Source organism: Momordica charantia, assembly GCF_013281855.1.
Source record: "Momordica charantia cultivar OHB3-1 chromosome 10 unlocalized genomic scaffold, Mcharantia_2.0 BLBB01000010.1, whole genome shotgun sequence".
NCBI lineage: Eukaryota > Viridiplantae > Streptophyta > Magnoliopsida > Cucurbitales > Cucurbitaceae > Momordica > Momordica charantia.
Genome location: NW_028275158.1, coordinates 18,232,431 through 18,255,878, shown reverse-complemented (window position 1 = coordinate 18,255,878; position 23,448 = coordinate 18,232,431). Strand labels below are relative to the sequence as shown.

The window sequence follows — 23,448 nt, the reverse complement described above, 5'->3', positions numbered from 1 at the left end:
ATTTTTAACGTATTGGAGACCATAACCCTTGGATTTTATGTACAGACCATTTCGTGAACTCTCATTAAGCCCAATAAGAATAAATGGATATCAAACTAAATAAAAGTCTACGCTTAATAAAAGTAAATGAACCCATTACTTACAAATCACTTTAGTTGGCCGATCAAATAGCCCAATAATAATTATATTAATTTGTGATCCAAATCTCGCACTTGGACTACATATTAATTATATTACCAATTCCTTAGTGCGCAACTTTAGGTTATTTACTAACAACTTTCCTTTAGAACAATCTCGTCTATTTCCTGTAATGGTAAAGGATTAGGGCGATTTTTGCTATCTCATAAATATAGCTAAACCTTCCCTAATCACATTACTAATACATTCAACGACATAGATCGAGCATTTCAGGTGGCATGAAAATTGCACGTTAAGTGACCTTACCTGCCAATTTTCAACTAGTCAAACTTTAATGAAATCACATCAGTTTTCATAAACAAATAGACATATCATCGTATGTATAACCAAGGCTCAGGAACAAACTATATCACAAACATATTTGTTACGTAGAAAACATATTTACCTTTTAAAAATAGTTATAGATTCAAATTTCTACCCATATCTATGACAAAATGTTTTAAAAATCATAGATGACTAGATTTAAAGCACAAGTGACATGCTAATCTGAACATAACTTATCTCGATAAGTCAGATCGGGACTTCAAATCGCTGTTGGAACATGTTATTCTGCCAAAAAGAAAAAAAAAAGCATTGGTGGGCAGAAAGATATTGATATATTAATGTCATATGAACACCAGTTTGGATGAATAACACATTTGCAATCTAGCAGCTGCCATGGAAGAACCTTGGAAATTAGTGCCCGAAGATCATATTCTAATATGACATGTATTCCCCAAATCGTCTGTTTCGGAACGTGAAGCGGCGTTGTTCCCTGTTTGCTTCATGCGTCAGTTCCTTCCGCCGGGTTCCCTCCCGGCTTTCTCACCGCCCACCCTCCCACAACTCACCGGAATTCAAATTCTGAATTTTTTGCATTCGAAAATCGATTCCAATCGTCACCCAATTCTCCTTTTTTGTTGATTTTGATTTTACGTATTGTGGGCCTCTGCTAAACTAACCAATCACCAACCGACCTCGGACTTGGGAGTAATTGGGCTATGGCGGAAGGAGAATTTTCCGATCAGAATCGTCTTCTTAGATCCATGGAGGATCACAGTGGGGAAGATCATGATTTGGAATCGCAGGATGGAGTTGGAGTTCATTTCCATAGGAATAACAGTGGAAAACGAGGTGGGTTTCTGGATCTGTTTCAGCATCTCAATCGAGGCAACAGCTTCTCCGGTCGTCGTCTTAGTTATAAGCGGATTGAGATGGATAATCATAACGTTAATTACAACCCCTCTTCTGTTAATATCATTGGTCGAAGTCGTGCGGCTTCTACTTCTTCCGATCGTCACAACAATTTCAATTCTCATCCTCACCATGCCCCCACTGCAATCGATGGTGAAATCGACGACAATCTTGATGATACTGCTCCGCCTGAATGGGCTTTGCTTCTTATTGCCTGCCTCCTCGGCCTCGCCACCGGTCTTTGTGTTGCAGCTTTTAACATTGGGGTTAGTTTCACTTCAATTTGCCTGCCTTACCGTTATGATTCGTGTCTGCTACAGTAGTGCAACATTTTTCTTCCTGTCTTCATTTTTTTTTTGTTACTAATTACTCGATTGCTGTCCAACTAACTATTCAAAATTTTACCTGTTATTTGTTCAATTGGTTGGTGAAGATGTTTGCATTTAAGGATGAAACCGTTGCTGTAGGAGCCTATTTTAGGCTCAGCTGAATCCCGAATGTTCTTAGTCACCACCTGTTACAATGCCTCTAATATTAATAACGGTTACGATGAGATCATTGGCGTTAGTGACTTTGTGTGCCATGTCTGTCTTCCCAATCCACCTTCCGGAAAAAAAAAAAGGAAAGAAAATAAAGCTAATATTTTCTAACTACATTGTATTTTCAACTCATAAGCTCAGGTTAACCTTTAATTGCTAAGATAAGTCTTTGCTAGCAGCCTTCTTGAATCAGTTTTAGTGACTTCATTAACTTGTTGCTAAATGCAATTGGCCTCTTGGATGAACTATTTGTAATCTCCACTGGCTTGCGTTGGCTTTCCTCCGCTTTTACTTATTTATTTTTAATTTTCATTCTTTCAATGTAAATATGCTTTGTATTAAAGAAAAAGCTCAATTGAGCACTCAGATAGGTCAGGAATAAGCACTATGCAAAATTTGCTGATGCCACGGTTCTCAAGTAGGTACATGTAATCCATGAGTGGGCCTGGGCTGGCACTCCAAATGAGGGTGCTGCTTGGCTTCGGTTACAGAGAATGGCTGATACTTGGCATCGCATTCTTTTGATACCGGTAACTGGAGGTGTTATAGTGGGTATGATGCATGGTTTGCTTGAGATACTCTGCCAAATAAAACAATCAAGTTCTCCTCAAAGTCAAGGATTTGATTTACTTTCTGGAGTCTTTCCTACAGTTAAAGCCATTCAGGCAGCCATCACTTTAGGTACTGGCTGTTCACTGGGTCCTGAAGGACCAAGTGTAGATATTGGAAAATCATGTGCCAATGGATTCTATCTTATGATGGAAAACAACAGTGAAAAGATAAGAATAGCATTTGTTGCAGCTGGTGCAGCAGCAGGAATTGCTTCAGGTATTAGACTTCTTCCTATAAATTATCTGTAAACATTGATTAGTCTTTGTATGCTATTTTGATTCTGATGGAAGTAATTCTTATATGTAACTTGAACAATATCTGGTTTCACTTTGTTTTGTTCTTTCCTTTTCATAGAGCCATCTACTCGTGCAGTGGCTAACTTGTTGATGTTATTTTCTTTTAGGCTTTAATGCAGCCGTTGCGGGTAGCTTCTTTGCAATAGAAACTGTATTAAGACCTCTGCGTGCAGAAAATTCCCCTCCATTTACAACTGCAATGATCATATTGGCATCTGTTATATCTTCTACAGTCTCTAATGTTTTACTTGGCACACAGTCTGCTTTCACAGTACCTGCTTATGATTTAAAATCTGCTGCTGGTATTTTTGTCACTCTCACCCTTCCTTTGATCCTTCCAATTATCTAACATCATCATAGGTTTAATAGGCTTTTTCTGGGTGAATGATACTGTTTATGCGTGTCATAATCTATTCCATCCTATCTTATTTATTTACTATTTGACGAGGAACATAACAAGCTTCATTAATCTTGAGAGAAGAGGTACAAATAGAGGACGAGAGAAATAAGATATCCCTTGTTAAAACCTAAATCTCATAAGTTTGTAAAAAATAACCACAATCAAGATTAATAAAAAATGAGTGTGCTGAATCTAAGGGTGGTTTGATGTTGGAAGCTCATCCTTTTTCTAAGAATGGCTCAATGATTGGTGCCATTAATGTGGTTGCCGGTCCAGCTTCAGAGTCCCTTCCAGAGAAAGGAAATCAATTGTTGGGGTTACCGGTTATCTTTCGATTTGATTTCTTTCTTTAAAGGACAAGAAGCCCCTTCCATTGGAGACTGATTTTCAGATAATGGAATTGACTGCAATGTTAGTGTTACTTGTATCAATTCAGATGATGGGCCCTCTATTGCAAATGATGCGCCTTTGGATTTTTTTAAGGATCCTTTATTATTATTTTTTATGGTGTGGGTTCTCTCTTTATTGATGATCAAGCTTTGAACGATCTTCCTCCTCCCTCTCTCGGTGAAGCCTTCCACGATCTTGGGTTTATTGATTGAGGTCTTAAATAGGATTCTCCGATCGTTAGGAAAGGAAGATTTGTTATATTACTTTGGTCAATTGGTTATCACTTTAGTACCTAATATTCCCAAGGGGACTAGGGCTTGATTTCTTTCTCTCTCAAGATCAAGTGCTGGGATTGGCAATTTTATTTGTGGGTGGTTTGTTGTTTTGTTGGTAGGGGTGTGCTCTCATTAGAGTTTCATCTTGAGCTGCCCTTTGTTGTTTTTGTGGTTGAGTTTGTTCACGGGGCTTTTGCGTTGGTGTTGTTTGAAGTTCTTGTTGGTGGCTATTTGTGGAGTTTATTTTGGTGTAAGCGTTTGTGGAAAGAGGTTCTTTTTTTGGTTTGCTTTCATTATGGGCCATTGTCTTTTGGATTTATTAGAGATGTTTTATGTCCCTTGTTTTGTTTGCTTTATTGTTCTCCCTCCCTTGGTGAGGTTGTATACTTGTACATATTGTTTCTTTTTATTAATATTGTTTCTTCTTTAAAAAAAATAAGAGAAATTACAAAATTCTCCATGGCATTCTAAATGGAGGAATAATATGGTTTTTTTTTTTTTTTTTTTTTTTTTTTAACAAGAAACGAACTTCTCATTAAAATAATGAAAATGAATAAAATTGTTCAAAGATACAAACTCTCGAAAGAGTGAAGATATAACTGAAAGATAAAAATAAAAATTCTAAAAAGATGCCACAAAAGCTCCCCAATTAGAGTAAATCAGACTAGGAGAATAAAATTTAAAAATAGGGGATAAGAAAATTTAAAAAGAGGGGATAAGGAACTCCATTGAGAGGCCTTGAATCTAGCAAAGTTGAAATGAGCTGAAGGAGACTGCCTCTTCTCTTTAAAGATTCTAAGATTATAGTCTAGTGGAGAAAGAATATATTGAATTCTAGAATGATTTGATAGTATTCTATTTTCCCTCTTGAGTCAATCAATCCAAAGTATGACCAACGCAAACCAAAATTGAAGAACATATGGAACTGCAACCACATTTAAAAAACAACGCAGATTAAATCTTGTTCAATTAGTCTCTAGCCTCCTAAACTATTTTTTTCAATTTATTTTTTGGCCTCAAGTCCAATGGACAATGGATTTATAAGATATTTCTTATGGGAATATGCTGGCTCTCTCGGAAGTTGCCATCAAATTTGGTGGGACTTAGTCAATCTTTCCCAGAGATCTTAATGCTATTGGCTTTGCTAGATCTAAGGAGAATGAGGCTCTTTTTCGGAAATGGTCGAGGAGATTTTACAAGGGCCAAAATAGTTGTGTACTCCGGTGATATGCTTATTTATAGCAAGTCTATGACCGAACACATAACACTCTTACATCACTGTTTTCCACTCTAGCATCACAAAAACTTTACATTAACATAAAAAAGTGCCTATTCCTTGTCCCTGAAATCTCTTTCCTAGGCTTCATCATTGGAAATGGTACAAAAATAAACCCTAAGAAAATAGTAGCAATTTCTGAATGGCCACAACCTAAAACAGTAAGAGATATTCAATGCTTGCTTGGTTTAGCCTCTTTATATAGGAAGTTTATCAAACACTTCAGCACCATTACAACCCCATTAATCAATTGTCTAAAGAAGGATAAGTTCCAATGAGGGAGGACCAAACTACATATACCATCTTTGTTTCTTACAAAAAAAAAAAAAAAAAGAAAAAAAGAAAACCAGAATAGAGGGCATACAAAAAAACAGCCGAGAAAAAGGGAACCAAACTAAAAAGAACGGGCTCCAATTAAGTAAATCAAACCTAACGAATAATTACAAAAGGCTTTGGAGTTTGGACACGGAGGCCCATAGGGAAATGTGAAAGTGAACAAGAGCGCAAACATCCTCCTCCGAACTTTTAACCCCTCTAAAAAATCCTGTTATTTCTCTCAGTCCATAAACTCCAAAGAACAACAAAGACCACTACTTGCCATGAGAACTGACCCTTGTCCCTAAACGGGGGGTGATGAAGAACCTCCTCCAACATTGAAGAACAATCACGGGCTCGAGCTAGGTGAACCCCAAAAGCCTGTAGCAATTCATCCTAGACAAATGAAGCAAAGTGGCAGAGGAGATGATCGAGATCCTCAGTAGCACCTCTACAAAGGATACAACATGGGGGCCCATACGGAGCAAATGATTGCCTGAAAATGCAGTCCAAAGTACTAACCTTGCAAAATTGCTTTTCAAAACTTAGTGATAGCTCAGTCCTCACACTACCAGACTTTAACCAGCCTTTTGAAGTGGCTGTGAATGACTTTGGAGTTGGGATTGGGGCTGTTCTATCACAAAACAACTACCCATTGAATACTTTAGTGAAAAACTTAGCCCATCTATACAAAATTGAAGTACTTAGGATTTAGGAACAAGAATTATACTCTCTTGTGCGTGCTTTGAAACAATGGGAACACTACCTTATAAGTAGGAAATTTATCCTCTTCACTGACTATTACTCCTTAAAATTCTCACACAAAAATCAGTAAGCCGTATGCATGCTAGATGGCTTTCCTTTTTGCAACATTTTGATTTCACGTAGGAACCACCAACCAATCGTGCTGCAGACACTTTAAGATGAAAAGGCAGCCTCCTTACGCTACTAAGGGGGGAAGTGGTAGCTTTTAATTATTTACGTGATGCCTATGCAAATGATATTGATTTCCAAGATATTTTTTTTTTTGATATGAAACAAATATTTCATTGATGGTATGAAATATACAAAAGGCCACATGTGCAATTACAAGAAAGATTGATTTCCAAGATATCTGATTTAAGTGTTCTAACAACATAAATGCTACTGATTTCCACATCTTTGATTGCCATCTTTTTAAAGGTGACAGATTGTGCATACCACACACCTCACTTAACGGAATCTCTCATCAAAGATATACACTTGGAGGCCTAGTTGGACATTTTTGCCGACAAAACCCTTGATCTAGTTTCTGCACAATTTTATTGGCCACAATCAGAAAAGATGTTATTAACTTTATTAAACATCGTTTTACATGCCAAACTTACAAAGGCACATCTCAAAACAAGATTATACACCTCTTTACCTACCCCTGCTACAATTTGGAAAGATTTATTAATGGGTTTAATTTAGGACTTCCAAAGACTCAAAGGGGATTTTTGGGGATTTGATTCAGTACTTGTCGTGGATTGGTTTAGCAAACTGTCTCACTTTTTAGCTTGTAAAAAAAACTTCTGATGCTGTTTATATGGAAAATCTATTTTTTAGAGAAATAGTACGGCTTCATAGAGTTCCCAAGACAATCGTTTCCGATCTAGATATCAAATTCCTTAGCATTTTTGTAAAACCTTATGGAAGAAATTTGACACCACCTTGAAGTTTAGCACTACAAGCCACCCATGGCCAAACAGAAGTAACTAACAGAACTTTGGGGACTTTACGTTGCTTAAGTGGCGCCCACCCTAAACAATGTGACTTTGCTCTTGCACAAGTAGAATTTGCTTTCAACTAAGAATAGATCCACAGGGAAGTCCCCCTTTAAGGTTGCTTACACTAAATTACCTCGTTTAACTTATCATCTAACTAAACTACCATCTTCTCTTGATATTAGTCAAGAGGCTGAGCCAATGGCAATCCAAATAACAGAGCTATGCAATGAGGTTCATGACAACATTGAACAGGCCAACTCCAAATACAAGATGGATGCAGATGCTAAACAACAGATTAAGGAGTTTCAAGAAGGCGACCTTGTCATGATACATCTAAGAAAAGTCGATTTCGAGCATGCACATATAACAAACTAAAGAAGAAGAAACTTGGAACGCTCAAAATATTGAAGCAATAGTGATTTGTTGCGGTACGCGCAAGCTAGCCCGGGCACATGGATATCAAAAAGAAATATATATATTGAAGCAATATGGACCTAAAGGTTACAAAATCCAACTTCCTTCTGACATGAAAATTAGCCAAATTTATAATGTGGCAGACATCTACTCCTATGAAGCATCGGATGACTTTTCTTTTGCTACTTAAACTCGAGGTCGAGTTCGTTTTAGGGACGGAGGGAAATTGATGTAACTAACTACTTTGTAATAGTTTTTCTATCCTTTAGCTATCAGCCACAATTTATTATCTTGAATTGGAGCCATTTTTTATATGGCTAGATTAGCGTTGTTTGGCTTCCTTTAGTTGGGGGGCTGTCATTTCATGGATTGGATGAAATTACAAAAAAAGGAAGAAGACTCCCATATCCAGAGGAATCACAAAAAACACTTCCTTTGGGCTTTGATAGACGATAGGCTACCACTGCGAGCCTACAAAAGTAAGAAGAAAATTTACACTGAAGTGAGCTGAAAAAGGTAAAGAATCATGGAAATAGTCCAAGCATTTCTCTCTATCCTTGAAGACATGGGAGTTCCTTGTGTTCCAAATAGACCATAAGAAGGCTATCCATAGAATTTTCTTCTCCCTCCTCCCTCGTGGAAGGATGACCAACCAAAATACTGGTGAGCAAATGCATATCCCCAGGCAGAGCAAAGCAATGGACCAACCAAAGGCTACGAAAATTTGCCCCAAAAAAGCCGTAGCACGTGTTCAATGTCTCTTGGGCTTTTGAGTTTGATGTTTCAAAGGCTATTTACTGTTTATATTAATTGGTCCTAGGCTTGCATCAAAGGCGGTTCTTCTTTGGCGCAATGGAGTTAAAGCATTGCTGTCTGGTATTTGGTTTGAAAGTAATTTAAGGATTTTCGAGGGGAAAAGAAAAGCTTTGGTTGATGTTTTCAATTTGGCCAAGTTTCAAGCTTCTCAATGGTGTGCTTTTTCTAATTTGTTTGCTGATTATTCTTCGAGCCTGATTTTTCAAACTGGGAGGCTTTTATAATCCCCTTAATCTTTGTTTCTGTCATTTTTTTTGTTTTGTTCACATTTTCACTCCTTTGTGAGTTTGTATGTTTGAACAATTTTATGTTCCATTTCATTAATCAATGAAAAGTTCATTTTGGTGAAATGGATAACTAAAGAGAGATCTAGTAGAGAAAGAGCTGCTCTTTCAAGATTCCAAATCCAAATATCATCTTGGTGAGAGATTTGAAGTCATTTGTGCATAGCATTGGCTGTGAAATGTGCATTTGCCATTGTGGTTAATCTCTCATGGAAGAACTTGATTTTCTTAAGATATTTTAACAGATCATGCTGTTTTAGTCATGCCTGTGGGAGTGTTTATTGAACATAGATCTTACATAAAAGCCTTTCAGGGGTCATTCGACCATATCAATTTGTTATTAAAGAGGTTGGAGATACGAGACCCATGAGAGTTTCTGGGAGAGGGTAATTCGATCAAGTATTTTCTTCATCATTTAATGACCTTTGAAATTTGTAATCACATAATTTTGTAGCAGATGACCATGAATCATCGACCATTGCTGGGTTGGAAGTGGTTACAGAGTAATATCTAGGGAATTATATTGAAAATGTAGTACTGGACTCCCACCCATTCTGCCAAAAACTAATATTAATGCCCTTTTTTACAGAAGGATCTATCCTTGATGAGGTTAATGAACTTCAAAATAGATGTCCAAGGACCGATTTGTTTATAGGCCAAGAATTTGCATTTGACCCTCCTATTTAGCAGACAATGAATCTTCTTTAAAAGGGAATTTTGTTCTATCACATATCTTCCAATTCGTTTAGATTGAACCAATTCTTTTTGTTACATATCTACTAATCTATTTAGATTGAAGTGCTTGGTTCTTCATTTTTATTCTTTGTTGCCAATACGGAGATCAGCACCTCAAGGTGCAGTAAGGCGATCATTGATAGCAAGGGGTGATGCAAAGTGCATGATCATTTCTCGAGTGTTACCCTAGGCGAGCAGCTTCAACAATGTGCTCACACATTCCTCCTTCCAAATTATTTAAGCTTTTTTTTAATACTAAATGATTTAGTAATATTTTTGAAGTTTTGTACAGGAGAAAGATTTTTTCTTATTCCTTAAGGAGTGAGTAACACCCATATGTATACAAGAGGCTCTAACCATATGAACTAAAAAAAATTAATTTAGTTTAAAAAATCTTAGCTAACTTCCTCATTTCTAGCTGAATTGGTTCAACTTCAGCTTGATTTTCTACCCTCCCTCTCAAGCTGGATGGTATATGTTAGTCATTCCAAGCTTGGAAATAAGCCCCTCAAGTCTAGCTCAGTGTAAGGCCTTAGTTAATATGTCAGCAACTTGCTGTTGGGAAGGCATATATCTCAAATAAATTGTATTTGTCTCAATCTTCCTCCTGATGAAGTGACGATCTATCTCAACATGTTTTATTCGATCACGATGTTTCGGGTTCCTTGCAATGACTATGGCGGATTGATTATCACATAATACCTCTATAGTACCTTCTGTTTTGATTTTGAGTTCAGTAAGAAGACGTTTTAGCCAAATTCCTTCACAGATCCCATTTGCTAATGATCAAAATTCAGCCTCAGCACTACTTTGTGCTACAACTTGTTGCTTTTTGCTATGCCAAGTTACCAAGTTGTCCCATGCATAGGAACAATATTCTGTTGTTGATTTACGGTCAACAAGAGATCCAGCCCAATCTGTATCAGTGTAGAATTCTAGAGATCTGTCTATGGTCTTTCTGAACATAAGGCCCTTTCCAGGATCGTGCTTGAGATATCTCAATATTTTATACACAGCTTCCATATGTTCTTTAAAAGGCTTATTCAAAAATTGACTTACCATGCTAACAGCAAAGCTAATGTCTGGTCGGGTGTGAGTCAAATATATTAGCTTTCCGACCAGCCATTGATACCTGTCTCGATCAAGTTACTAAGTTTAGAAGGCCAAATGAACTTGTTGAATTTGTGCATACCACGTGTGGGTCCTCTATGCACCAAGTAGTGTTGAAGTCACCTTTAAGCAACCAATTTTCAATACAGAGGTAGAAAAGATCGTACAGCTCCTCCCAAAAATGCGGCCTATATTTTGCCTTTGATGGTCCATAGATCCCTTTGATTGCAATTCTGTAACTATCATCAATCTGTAACTATCTGCAAGGATGATGAGGGAAAGGGAGAAAGCTTCTTTAGTAATATTTGTGAGAGATATGGTTGAATTATTCCACAAAATCATAGTTATTGCAATTATGGTGCATGAAGAGCATTTAATAGATGTTTTGTATGAAGAGCCAACACGAGCTTAGCTTAACGGTAATTGGTAAGAGTTCATGAGTTCATTTAATACCCACCCCCACTTGTACTAAAAAAAAAGATGTTTGCATGAAAAAATAAATTATTGCAAATTCCTTGCATGAAGAGCATTTAATAGATGTTTGAGGCTTTATTCCCCTATGTGGCCATGAGCTATAAAACACAGACATGACAAATGAGGAGAAGTATCTGTGTCAGACACGGATACGTCTGGACACTCCGGACACGTGTTCGACACGCAATTTGAAGTGTCCGATTATTTATTTATTTTTTTCTAATTTCAGACACGTGGGGACACGTTTTGGACATGGGAGGGACATGCCAGATAAAAAAAAAAATTTTGGAAGACCAAGAATCCCAGCTGAAATCTAAAAAACTTGAACTTAAAATAATTAAACAAAGAAAACCCTAAAATGGTGCCCAGTGACCACATATGAAGAAGGCTACCCACCACCCACGCACGAAAACGCTCTGCGCTCACCCCCCATTGTCGCTCACCTTTGCCGCCGTCGAGAAAGTATTATTTTTTTCGGCCAGGCTCCTCTCTCTCTCATATAACCCATCCTTCTGTTTGTGTGAGTTAAACTAAATAAGTTACATTCTTTGTTCCTAATTTCATATGAATTAAACTATAGTAGAATATGTTTTACTATATTAGGATGACATCTTCAACTCAATAATCAAACTCAAATCGTTCTCTAGAATTTTTTAGTGGATTACATTTAGTATTTTTATGCTTTTTAGTGGAGTACATCTTCAATCCAATAAATTGAATTGACATTTATGCTTTTGAGTGAAGTATATTTAGCATTTTTATTGTTAAACTTACCTATATCCTAAAAAAATAACGATAATAAATAATGTATCCCCAACGTGTCCGTGTCCTAGTTTTTTAGAAATTGATGTATCACCGTGTCTTGTCCGTGTCCATGTCCGTGCTTCTTAGGCCACGAGTCTTTTAATTTTGTTGAGCCCGATATTTCATTTAATGAGGTAGCTTCTTTGCATGATCAGTTTTTGGTTGAGAAAGTTACTGCCATTTTGGTGCATGAAGAGCATTTAGTAGATGTTTGCATGAAGAGGAAGTTATGCAAATTCTTTGCATTGAAGTGAATTTAATAGATATTTTGCATGAAGCGTTAGCTGTTGAGAAAGTAATTGTGGATTCTTTGCATGAAGAGCTCATTAATTTAGAGGTTGTTGAGGATTTCTTACCTGACGAATTCTATAATTGGGCAACTGTGGTCTTTTTGAATCTAACGGGTGCCAAAGTATCAAATTCCTCCAAGACATTGGTCGGTTACTCCAGAAGAAAAAAGGGTTCAGTCTCACCATAATTCTGTTTAAGAAGTGCCAATCTTTTCATCTAAAGGATAATGAGTCTTTTTTAAGTTTGAGGAATTTTTCATTTCCTATTTCCCCATTTGCCATCTGAAGAGTTTGTTTAGCTTGAGTTTGGTTGTTTTGTCAAGATATTAGACGTTTTCTTCTTCAATGTTTCATTCTCTTGTAATATTTGGAGACTTGTTTTTGATTTGGCTGTTTAGTTCTTTTTCTCTCCTGTTGGAGATTGTATCTTTGAACATTCTTCTTTTTTTTCATTTATCAATGAAAAATTTGTTTCTTGTTTTAAAAAAAATCATAATACCACAAATGTGCCAAGTGATTCGTGGATGGTCCAAGAAATACCTCTAGAGCTCCAAATAGGTGTAATGAAGGGTCTGTCCACTAATGCAAATTTTGACTCTTGAAGAATCACAATAGTAGAATTGTGTTGTTAGATCTTTTGATATGGGCTATCTTCTCCTTAGAGCCTAAGGCTCTGACATTCCATGAAAAATTATAAAGAGGAATTTGACCCACAAATCATATTAGAGGAAGAGGTTTAATTGTAATTTATTGGTTAGGTGAGCCTAGTTAACTCCATGATTCCCTCTCTGTTTCTCAAAGACTTATCCATTAGTAGGTAGGGGAAGAATGCCCAAGCCCATAGTCTTAAGCCATGATACCACCAGTTGCAAGTACCCGATGGGTGGATGGATGGGTTGAAAAGCGAGTGGGTTTGTTGAACAAGATCTTGTGGAAGCTCTTTTGGAGTAAATACTTGCAAGGCAGTTTCATTCTTGTCTTCCTCGTGGCTTTCCATGCTGGAAATTGGAATGATGAGGGAAAGGTTGCTTTGGGTGGGTGAGCAAAGGGGGAAGGAGGGTGAAGGCGTAGCAGGGGAGGGGGGAAAGAGACGAGAGGTATAATGATCGTATTTGAGTTATGTAGGTGGGGGATTGGTGGAGAATTTTGTGCCAGTGATGAGGAAGGTCCTTTTTGTCACCATGTTAACGGCTAGTTTTGGCTGGCTTGTAGTTGAAATGGGTCAGGTTAAATTGGATGATGGGTTGGGTATGTGGTTCAAGGTGAGCCGATTTGGGGAGGATATATTATGAAGTATGGGTGATTTTTGGGGAATCGGGTATGGGTCTATCTTGGGAAAAGCTTCAAGAATTTCTTTCCACTTTGAGCTTTGGGCCCGATTCTCCTTGTTTAAAGTAGATTGGCACCTTGCCAGGCTTTGGGGATTCATTAATGACTGTTTTACCAATAGGAAAACAAGGGTCAACAGATGTACATGGTTGATCTGATGCAGTGATGATAATTTTGGAACATGGCAGTAAGGTTTACTGTTGGGTGGTGCTCAAGGGTATGGTTCGAGGATGTCGTCTTAGAAGCTTGGGGAACTACGTACTTCTTCCCATTGGCTAGTGGACTTCATAAACAGTAACTCTATGAATGCTGATCAAATATTCAATGTAACAAGAAAGGGGTCTATTTGCACCGAAATAGACTCCAATTCAATCAAGGGGAGCACTATTTCTGCAAGGATGAAGTCGTTGGAATTTTTTTCTCACTTTTATAGTGGCCCCCATAAGGTCCAATCTTCCTCTTTGAAGCTTAAATGTCCACCACATTGAGTTCTTTTATATCTCAACGTCTCTTCGTCCCATTTGTCTAGAGGTAACTCCATGCGAGGTTTGTATTCCTTATTGCTCCATGGTACAAACTTTAGAGAGAAATCAGCCACATGGTACCAATTTTTTTAATTGGTAAGGATTTGAGCTTGTTCTTTGCTCTTGCATCTAAGAAGAGCCATTCAGCAAAGAAAGGATTCATAAAGCAAAAATCGCCTACGTGTTCTTGGAGAGTTCTTACTATGGTGTACCTGTCGTCATTGAAGTGCTGTTTGTGGACTATGATGGATGAATCCAAATCACGGTTACTGTGGGGTAATTTTGGTTTAGGCTTTGTGTGATCTCTGCTTCCACATATTGTCACCTGTATCACCGTGTAATAGTGCCTCACAGTATGTAATAGGTTTATCCATTAATGGTGGACCTCGGAGGGGGAGCAATAACTTTCTCTGTTGTTGTATTAGATGGGAAGTCTACTATAAGATTATAAAAGGCACACCAGCCTCTTTTTTCTTCACCCACATTCTTCACTCACAGGCACCACTCTTTTGTTTATACCTCCATTGTTGTCTAACTTAGATATTTCTGCAGGGTGCCCTTTCTTTTGGATGTTTTTTTCCAACCACGAAGTTTGATAATCAGATAGAAACGACTTTCTATTATTTATGTTTAAAGGAATTAAAAGGGATCCGAGGGAGAATCAGAGAGCTCCCTGATCTCTCCCAACACTACGGTTAAGCTCGATTCTCCAAAATTGGAGGACTTTTCTGTAATAGCTCTTTTGGGGAGGGGTTTCCTCTACCCCTTGCCCTTAGGTTGTCTTCTTTTTTGTGATCTATACTTACATCTCGTGTCTTTTATCAAAAAAAAAGCCCAGCCCTCTATACTACTAGCAAAATACCTATACTGCCCCTTTCCCTTACTTCCGTATCGTGGTCCCAAACCAACAGAATTCTTCCTATTTTTCTGCCATGCCCATACGTCTCCTCCTCGAATAAACGTTCTTCATCTTGGGTCTATCATTACCTCCTTGCACTCAGGGTGAAAATTTGGAAATTACACTGCAATAACATCAGCGGGTTCCCATGTCGCGTTCTCCCTTATAGTGCCTTCCCACAATACGAGCACCTCGGAGCTCAATATCCATTGCAGTTCGCACAACCAATATCTTGACAGGTTGGACGATGATATGTTCTTCGGGAAAGGAAAAATGGGAAAGTGTGGTCTGCTGCTTTCCTTAGTTGTGATATGTGGAATACTAGATGGATGGAAGCGGATTCCACGAGAGCGAGTTTATAGGCTACTATACTCACTTTGGCAAGATGCAGAAAGGCTTAGTGAAACGAGGCACCAACTTTGCATTGGGATGTGAGCCCAATGATCCTTGACGATAAGGTTTTAACTTTAAGTAAGCCCAACTGTTGATTTCCAAAATTACCCTCCCGCCTCTTAGTGTTAAGCTTATGTAGTTATATGTTGTTGTGCAGCATATAAATGGCCTTTAAGAGTTGCACTCATCATGTCACGGTCCTTGGTCGATCAACTGTAGAGACCGTAAAATCCACGGTGTACGACAAATGGTTGTTGGGGGCCGTGTGTACACTAACTCAAACGGAGTCATCTTCGTGGTGGAGTCAAAAGACGTGTTGTAATAGAATTCAGCCCATGCTAACCACTTGTACCATTTTGTAAGCGCATCCATAGTAAAACAGTGGAGATATGCTTCAAGTTCTCTGTTCACAACCTTGGTTTGGCTGTCTGATTGTGGGTTATATGCCGTACTACGGCGAAGGGCGGTGCCTTGGTGATGAAATAGTGTTCCCAGAATAAGAAAGTTAAAATTTTGACGCAATTGGACAAAATGCTTCGCAAAATGCCATGAAGGCGAACCAATTCTCTCATGAAATTGTTTTTGTTTTTTTTTTAGAACTGGGAGTCGGAGCTTTACTCCCCTATACCCAGGGCACCCGCACCCACCCCAAGGCCTGGACCCAGGAGCTCTCATGAAAATGTTGGCTACTGTCACTTTGGTGAATCAGTGCTTAAGAGGTATGAAATGACTATATTTGTGAAATGGCTATATTTGGATAGTCGATCAACCACCATAAGAATGGAATTGAACCCCTCAGAGTTGGGCAACCCTTCCATAAAGTCCATCGATATATCTTTCCAAATCTGGTCCTGAATTAGTAATGGTTGCAGTAACCCGACTGGAGCGAGATAGAGGTATTTTGGTTGTTGGCACACGGGACATGCACTAACAAGCATCCGAATTTGGCTTCGTTTCACATCCCCTTTCAGTATGCTCGATTGACCCTCTGAAAGGTCTTCATGTATCCCCCATGTACTCCTATAGATGAGCAATGGAATTCTTGTAAGAGTAGAGAAATCGATGGGGATGCAGGGATAATAGGATTTTACCTTGATAATAGAGATTCCCTGCTCGTAGGGAATAGCCCTTTGCCACTTCTCGACCCTCCTACGAATCAATTACAGTTTTAGATAATTAGGGTCTTGCAATATTTGATTGGCAGTAACCTCTAAATTGACTCCCCCTCCAACGGAGTAATTTCTGAATTCAATGAATTCCAGTTTCCTGGACAGCGCCTCTGCCACTTTATTTTCCAACTCGGGTTTGTATTCTATGTCAAAATCATATCCCAACAAATTTGTTATCCACTTTTGATACTCACTCGAAATCACTCGCTGATTAAGGAGGAATTTGAGAGCTTTTTAGTCGGTTCATATGATAAATTTCCTTCCCAATAAATAGGACCCCGCCATGTCAATCGCCATGATTTCCCGTTCATAAATTCATGTTTGTGGCCTTTGTAGGATACGGAATATTGAATTGAGATGTAATGAAATGAGTCTTTGAACCTTTCTTTTAGCCAAGAGCTAATGTACTTTGAAATCTAGTGATAGCTTGCATGTTTAGGATCATTCAAGTGAGACTTCAGATCAAGTCTCACTTGAATGATCCTAAACATGCAAGCTATCATTAGATTTCAAAGTACATTAGCTCTTGGCTAAAAGAAAGGCTCAAAGGCTCATTTCATTACATCTCAATTCAATATTCCGTATCCGACAAAGGCCACAAACATGACATTATATAGCCATTTAGCCAACCATATGAAGAGTTTCAAGCAAATGGAAAGACGCATAACTTACCAGAATTTAATAGACAAGTAAATAAATAGCCTAGAATATGAAAAGCTTAAAGAAATGAAAAGATTTGAAATAAAAGCCAACCAAACTATTAAATCCCGTCCATAATAAATGATGGATGAATTTTGACTTCTTTGGATGAGATTTGAAGGTGCTTCACTTGACCATGTAAGAGCGGGCTCTAACGGACTCGTATTGGCTTATATTCATTTGGATTGTGTTGGAGATTCATATCAGGAAAGCTCTTCATATCTTAAAGAGCCCCTTTTATTTCTCTCAAACTAGATTTTCTAAAGACCACATGTAAAAGCCATCCTTCAGTCCCAAAAGAGTGTATGGTATAAAACCTCCCGATCATAGCCCTTGCATGATCTGCTACCGGCTATTGAACTCCAGAAACTTTCAAAAAGTTGTCCCAAATTGTCATAGCAAAATTGACAACCCCACAAACATGCTATAAACACTTCTAGGCCTTATTACACACTGCTGAGCTGTAAAAGGATAAAAGACAATCTATGGATATCATCAATAGTATTAATCCTCCGATGAAAAGCTTTTTAGGTAAAGAATCTGACATTTTTGGTAATGTGCACCTTCTAAAGTATGGAGAAAAAGAGGGAGTGGGACCCAAACAAATGGGAGAACAACTAGCTAGTGAAAATGCATGAGAAAGGTCTAGGAGACCATAAATGAACATCCTTGACCTGTGGGCAAGGACAAAAATTGGGCAATAGAGAAAGTAGCACATGAATGTCCCAAGACTTGCGATCAGATAAAGAACGGTTAGACACAAAATTGAACAAAAAAGAATCCTTGTTAAAAAAATCATCCTCAATCTTTGAAAAGTTTCTATTTTACCCCTAATGTATTATTTTTCTTAATTATGTCCTATAAAGAAACTACAAGAGAGAATTTAAGGAAAAATGAGGTATCATTTAATTTTCATTTTATTAATAGATTCGGACATGTGCCACATCGATCATGCCCATGCATCAGCCTCCATGGAAATTTTCCTACATGAATATCCTATTATGTGAGCCGATAAAAGTAAAAACCCCTCGAATACCTTGTGCTTCATTCTGGAACTTTCGTCGTACAATTTGATTGCAAAGAAGTGCATAAATTGATTAAAAATATACACGTCAATTAATTTTGATCCATTATCGATTACCTTGTGTTTCATTGTAGAACTGCCGTTGTACTTGATTCTGGGAATGCTATGTGGCGTTGTGAGTGTAGCAGTGACACGTTTAGTGGCTTGGTTTGGTAAATCATTCGAGTTTGTCAAGGAAAGATTTGGCCTTCCTCCTGTTGTTTGTCCTGCTTTAGGTGGTCTAGGAGCTGGAATAATAGCTCTTAAGTACCCTGGAATCCTTTATTGGGGTTTCACAAACGTTGAAGAAATCCTACATACTGGGAATCGCCCTTCAGCTCCTGGGATTTGGTTATTAACTCAGATAGCCGCAGCAAAAGTTGTGGCTACGGCTCTGTGCAAGGGTTCTGGGCTCGTAGGTGGCCTTTATGCACCCAGTCTAATGATCGGTGCTGCTGTTGGTGCTATATTTGGGGGCTCAGCTGTTGAAATTATCAATATTGCAATTCCTGGAAATGCAGCTGTCGCTCAGCCACAGGCATATGCACTGGTAATTTTCCTTTTTATAGTATTTTTCTTGTTAAAAATGAATGATTCACTAGTCTATTCTTTTAGTGGTTACTTCCTACAATACTTTGTTCAATTCTTTATGATTTGATGCCTTTATACAGGTTGGGATGGCTGCTACGCTGGCCTCAGTCTGTTCGGTGCCGTTGACATCAGTTCTACTTCTGTTTGAGCTGACAAAGGATTATAGGATACTCCTTCCTCTCATGGCAAGTATTCTATGATATCTTTGGTTCATTATACTACAGATGTGTGATGAATCTTCTTAAAAAAGATTGTGAATAATAACCATATGTAGTCGAGAAACTAGATACTACTTTTCCTTGGAGTAAATTTGTTTATGCACACCCAAAAATCTCATTGCACTATGAACTTAGTGCATCCACATATGAATTTAAAAATCTAACAATAACCTTTGGAGGTGTATAAGAATCACCAAATTACCCAGTTATATTGAAAAAACATTAAATTGACGGTAATTGATCATCTTAAATCTTTAGGTCTAGTGGTAGTTTAACATGGTACCTATATTTGAATTCCACACATGTTATTTTCTTCCCAATTAATTTTGGTAACCACTTGTGGAGGCTTGTGCTAATTTTTAAGCCCACTTCATGGAACACACCATTCTTTTAGAGAGAGAGACGCTTTCACATCTTCTTAACCCCGAAATGGCAAATGGTTAGGGAGAGAAAATGTTCATTTTCTTAGGGTACCCCCAGAAGCAGATCTAGTGGAGACGAGGTGGAGCCTGTAGCTCAGAGGATTAGAGCACGTGGCTACGAATCATAGTATCGGGGGGTTTGAATCCCTTCTCGCCCACAACCGGTCAAAAAGACTTTTCCCTTTAGGGGTAGGAAAATCATGATCAGGATAGCAGACCCAAAACTATGAGGAGCCAACATGAGCATCAGCTGTAAAGACATCATGTTCATTCTCTAGAGGTCTGAGGTTCAATCATCCACCCCCACATTTGTTGTAATAGAAATAAAGCCTACGAGTGACGGAGTGTTAAAAGTATTGATAAGAGATTAAATTTATCATAATCTCTAGTTTTAAGTTGATTGGTATAGTGGTAGTGTGACATACCCTAATATAATACTCCCTTGCTTCCTTACAGTTTGTGGAAATCAAAGGCATTCTGAGGTTAGATTTTTCCCTTCGTAATTAAAGGAGATCCTTCTAAGTATTTTGCCCTAACGCTTTTGATAATAAAGTTTATGATATTCTACGGTGTATTGATATGGGTAGTGGGTGTAGATAGTATCATATTCATCTACCAGAATGGACATCAGGGTATGGTCTTTTTAATTATTATCCTATTTGTCCTTTATGTCTATTTCTCACCCTCTTGCTCGGTTTTATTGTCTGTCTTTGAATCCAAAACTGAGAATTCTTTTATCACTAGAATTTTTCTCACCCCTCTTAGGCTCTTTGCAGACAGTCTGCACAACCCAAGACCTAGTCACCTGATCCGGAACTTGGACTCTTTTCCAGTGGCACAGTTCCAACTGAAACTTGAAGTGAAGAAATAGGAAAGTTCACAAGATTCAATAGCTTGTTTGCAAGTGTTAAAATAAGGATAAGAATTTATTTAAAAATAAAATTAATTTATTTAAGTATTTTTTACTTCTACGGATACCAAAATAATGCTAAAAGATTAAACTCCCATGTGAATCATAGTTCTTAATATTTTCTTTAACAGGTGATCAGTCGTTACAATTTAACTCAAATGTAGGGAGTACCAGTGTCAAAAAGTCGTGCAGTGGTTTATTTGTAAAAGGTTAAAAGTGTTGGGGCACAAATTGCAATTTAGAACTCTTTGATATCTAATTCTTACAACATTGTTTGATTATATTGGCGCGTTATTCTTATTGCTAGACACTTTGTGAAGCATAAACTTCTGTGACTGGTTCTTAATTTCCTTACTGCTGCCAAATCTGTGAGCAGGGGGCTGTTGGCTTGGCCATATGGGTTCCTTCAGTTACAAAACAGACCAAGGAAACCGAGTCATCTGATAAGCGGGGTACAGCTAGAGGTTATGCTTCTCTTTCACCTTCTGAACATAAAGATGGGGTACCTTGGAGATATGATAATGGTGACGGTGACTTGGAACTCTCCGAGGTAGTAAATCCAACTGACCATGAATCAAATTATGAAGATAATCTTCTTGAAGGCCTAAAGGTACTTATTTCTCCATGCTGCTCTGAAACCCGGTCCCTCTTCATCCTCTTGCAATTTATTATTTATCCTAACTTTTATACTTGACATTTGTGCCTCCCACTAGGTTTCTCAAGTGATGTCAAAGAACTATCTGAAGGTTTCATTGTCTATGTACGTGAAAGATGTATTAAAATATATGAAAGATAACCAACAGAACTGTGCACTAGTGGCTGACGATGGTGATTTCCTTGAGGGAATATTGACAAATCGTGACATTAAACGGTATTTCTTCAAGAAGTATGGTGATAGTCTGAAGGGTGATCCACTTAGTGTATGTATCGATAATGTCTGCTGCATTTATTGTTCTGTGATTCATTTTTCTCTTTTCTGTTTTCTTTTAAGGGCGAGTTGGTTCAAGACTTGTTGCATATCAACAAAAATTAGATGAACGGAAATAAAATATCTAGAATTTGATGTCCTACCGATGGAGGTGCTATATTATCATAAGTAGCAAGTTCTACAAGTTTTCTTGTGAGATGTCCATGAGTTGATAGATGCATTTGTTTGACAAGTTTTGTATGTAGTTGAATACTTAGAATCACACCCAGTCTAAAAAAATGTTAGGCAGAAAACACTATAGCATCAAATTGCATGAATACGAGAAATTATTGGTAGTTTTGTACCGTTAGATGTATAGAAACTGCAAAATGTATTTCAAATCACTATTCAATGGTTATTAGAGGGGCCTGTAGACGAATCTGCATCTAATGGTTATTAGGGGCTCTTGTGGAAGCCTTAACTAAAAATCTTTTCATGCCTACTTTCCACCTCCAAAAGAAATTCCTTTGCCTACTACCGAGCATATGACTCTTTAAAGCCTACAACTTTACAACTTTGGGCCACAAGAACAGAAAAGTGTTATCTTGTTAGACTGCAAGGCGTGTTATCTTAGCCTTGCTTGCAGTTTGAATTGAATACCCGACTTTTATTTGCTCATTTCATTTATAATTCTCTCCTCCAGCTAAACTCCTTATCATATCAAGTATCAATAATTTTCCTACGCATTCATTGTTTTATCTCTACATTGACTGATCACTGTATGTTGGATTCATTCACATAGCGGTTTGGTTCAATCTACAGAAACAGAAGTTTTTCCATATATAATTTATTCTCAATAAACTTTTAACTTCTGTTTCATTTATACTCTTGAATTCAAGTAATAAAGATACCCTGGAATCTTTACAGGTGGATACTTGTCTCGTGTCCTCTATTTACACTCGAGGGATTAGTTATCGTGGGCGAGAACGAGGAATTTTGACCTGTTACCCAGACACTGATCTGGCAACTGCCAAGGAACTAATGGAGGCTAAGGGTATAAAACAGTTGCCCGTTGTTAAGCGTGGCAGAGAAAGGAAAAGAAGAATCGTAGCCATTCTCCATTATGATTCAATTCTTAACTATCTCAGGTTCTTAAACGAATCTCAAATTATGGTGTTTTATAAATAAATTATTGTCCATTGGTACTTCTTGGATTTATGTTCTCAAAAGGTTCAAGCCACCTGAAATACTGGGCTGGTTTATCCTGAGAAAAGAAAATGTAGCCAATTAGAAAATATTTCACCTATGTTGGATGTTTCAAGTTCCTGAATTCATAAATGGAAGCCATTTCCTCAAGATTAATAGTTTATGCATTTGAAATTTTTCTTTAAGAGGCGTTATTGTTTCTGTGCAGAGAGGTCGTGGATAAAAGGGAAACAGCCTATCCTAGTGGAAAAGAGTTAGTTGTTCAGGAGAATATTGCAGATGGCCATTAAGGAGCTGTGGAACAAATTCAGAGCTCAAGTTTTCCAACATTCAGTGTAGAGGAACAAACTGAATGTTGAACTAAAATGGTCTGTTTTATTCAGAATTAAAACCCGCTCCGCTGATGACAGAACATTTGAATCCCTCTGGTTGATCTTCAGATAAGAGATAAAATTTTATGGTGAGTTATGCTGATATGTAGTACTTTCCATGTAATTTAGCAAATTGTATTTTACACAGAATCAACAATCCAAAGGCTGTAACATAATACACAGATTATTTCAGAAGCACAGTTGGAACCATGAGAGAATGCATGCTGCCATTGATGGTCTACTGAGAATTCAAGCTGAGGGATCCATGTGGTTTATTAGGGTATATATTGGTCATACCTCAGCCACCTTACATTTGAGGTTTGAATGTAGCTGATTCATTCTTCTCACTATTTTTTTTGGCATTGGAATATTTACTCCTGATCTGTAAGTTGTAATGATCTGGTGTAGTGGAATCATTTCAATGAATTAACTCATTCCCACTTCTCAGTTCTCATGATTTGCTTGGCATTGTTTCTTTGCAAAGTTTAGTCAAGCAGTACATTCCTCCCCACCACTTTTCACATTGAAACATTTCGATGTTGTAGACCCTCTTGACCGACTAATCGATCGGCTCTTTTTGAATAACATAAATATCGTCC

The 23,448-nt window shown here is 37.8% G+C and overlaps 1 protein-coding gene across 4 annotated transcripts; it reads left to right on the top strand.

Moving 5' to 3' along the window:
- The first annotated feature begins 789 nt into the window (after positions 1–789).
- On the top strand, positions 790–23,296 carry CLC-F (chloride channel F). 4 transcript variants are annotated; one of them, XR_002601670.2, is made up of 10 exons: positions 801–1,637; positions 2,333–2,738; positions 2,926–3,120; positions 18,320–18,774; positions 18,896–19,000; positions 20,742–20,975; positions 21,079–21,285; positions 22,200–22,420; positions 22,687–22,938; positions 23,043–23,296. XR_002601670.2 is itself a non-coding variant. In XM_022287779.2 (9 exons), the coding sequence occupies exons 1-9, from the start codon at positions 1,179–1,181 to the stop codon at positions 22,766–22,768; spliced, it is 2,364 nt and encodes a 787-aa protein (XP_022143471.1). In that variant the 5' UTR covers positions 801–1,178; the 3' UTR covers positions 22,769–23,296. The 4 variants fall into 4 exon arrangements, 2 of the variants coding, with proteins under 2 accessions (XP_022143472.1, XP_022143471.1); XR_002601669.2 differs by having other exon boundaries at positions 23,033–23,296; XM_022287779.2 differs by having other exon boundaries at positions 22,687–23,296.
- The last annotated feature ends 152 nt before the right edge of the window (positions 23,297–23,448 follow it).

Coding starts and splice junctions, on each gene's coding strand:
- CLC-F (XM_022287779.2), top strand. CDS start 1,179: ATGGCGGAAGGAGAATTTTCCGATCAGAATCGTCTTCTTAGATCCATG. Junction 1,638..2,332: donor TTGCAGCTTTTAACATTGGG/GTTAGTTTCACT, acceptor GTTCTCAAGTAG/GTACATGTAATCCATGAGTG. Junction 18,775..18,895: donor AGCCACAGGCATATGCACTG/GTAATTTTCCTT, acceptor GCCTTTATACAG/GTTGGGATGGCTGCTACGCT.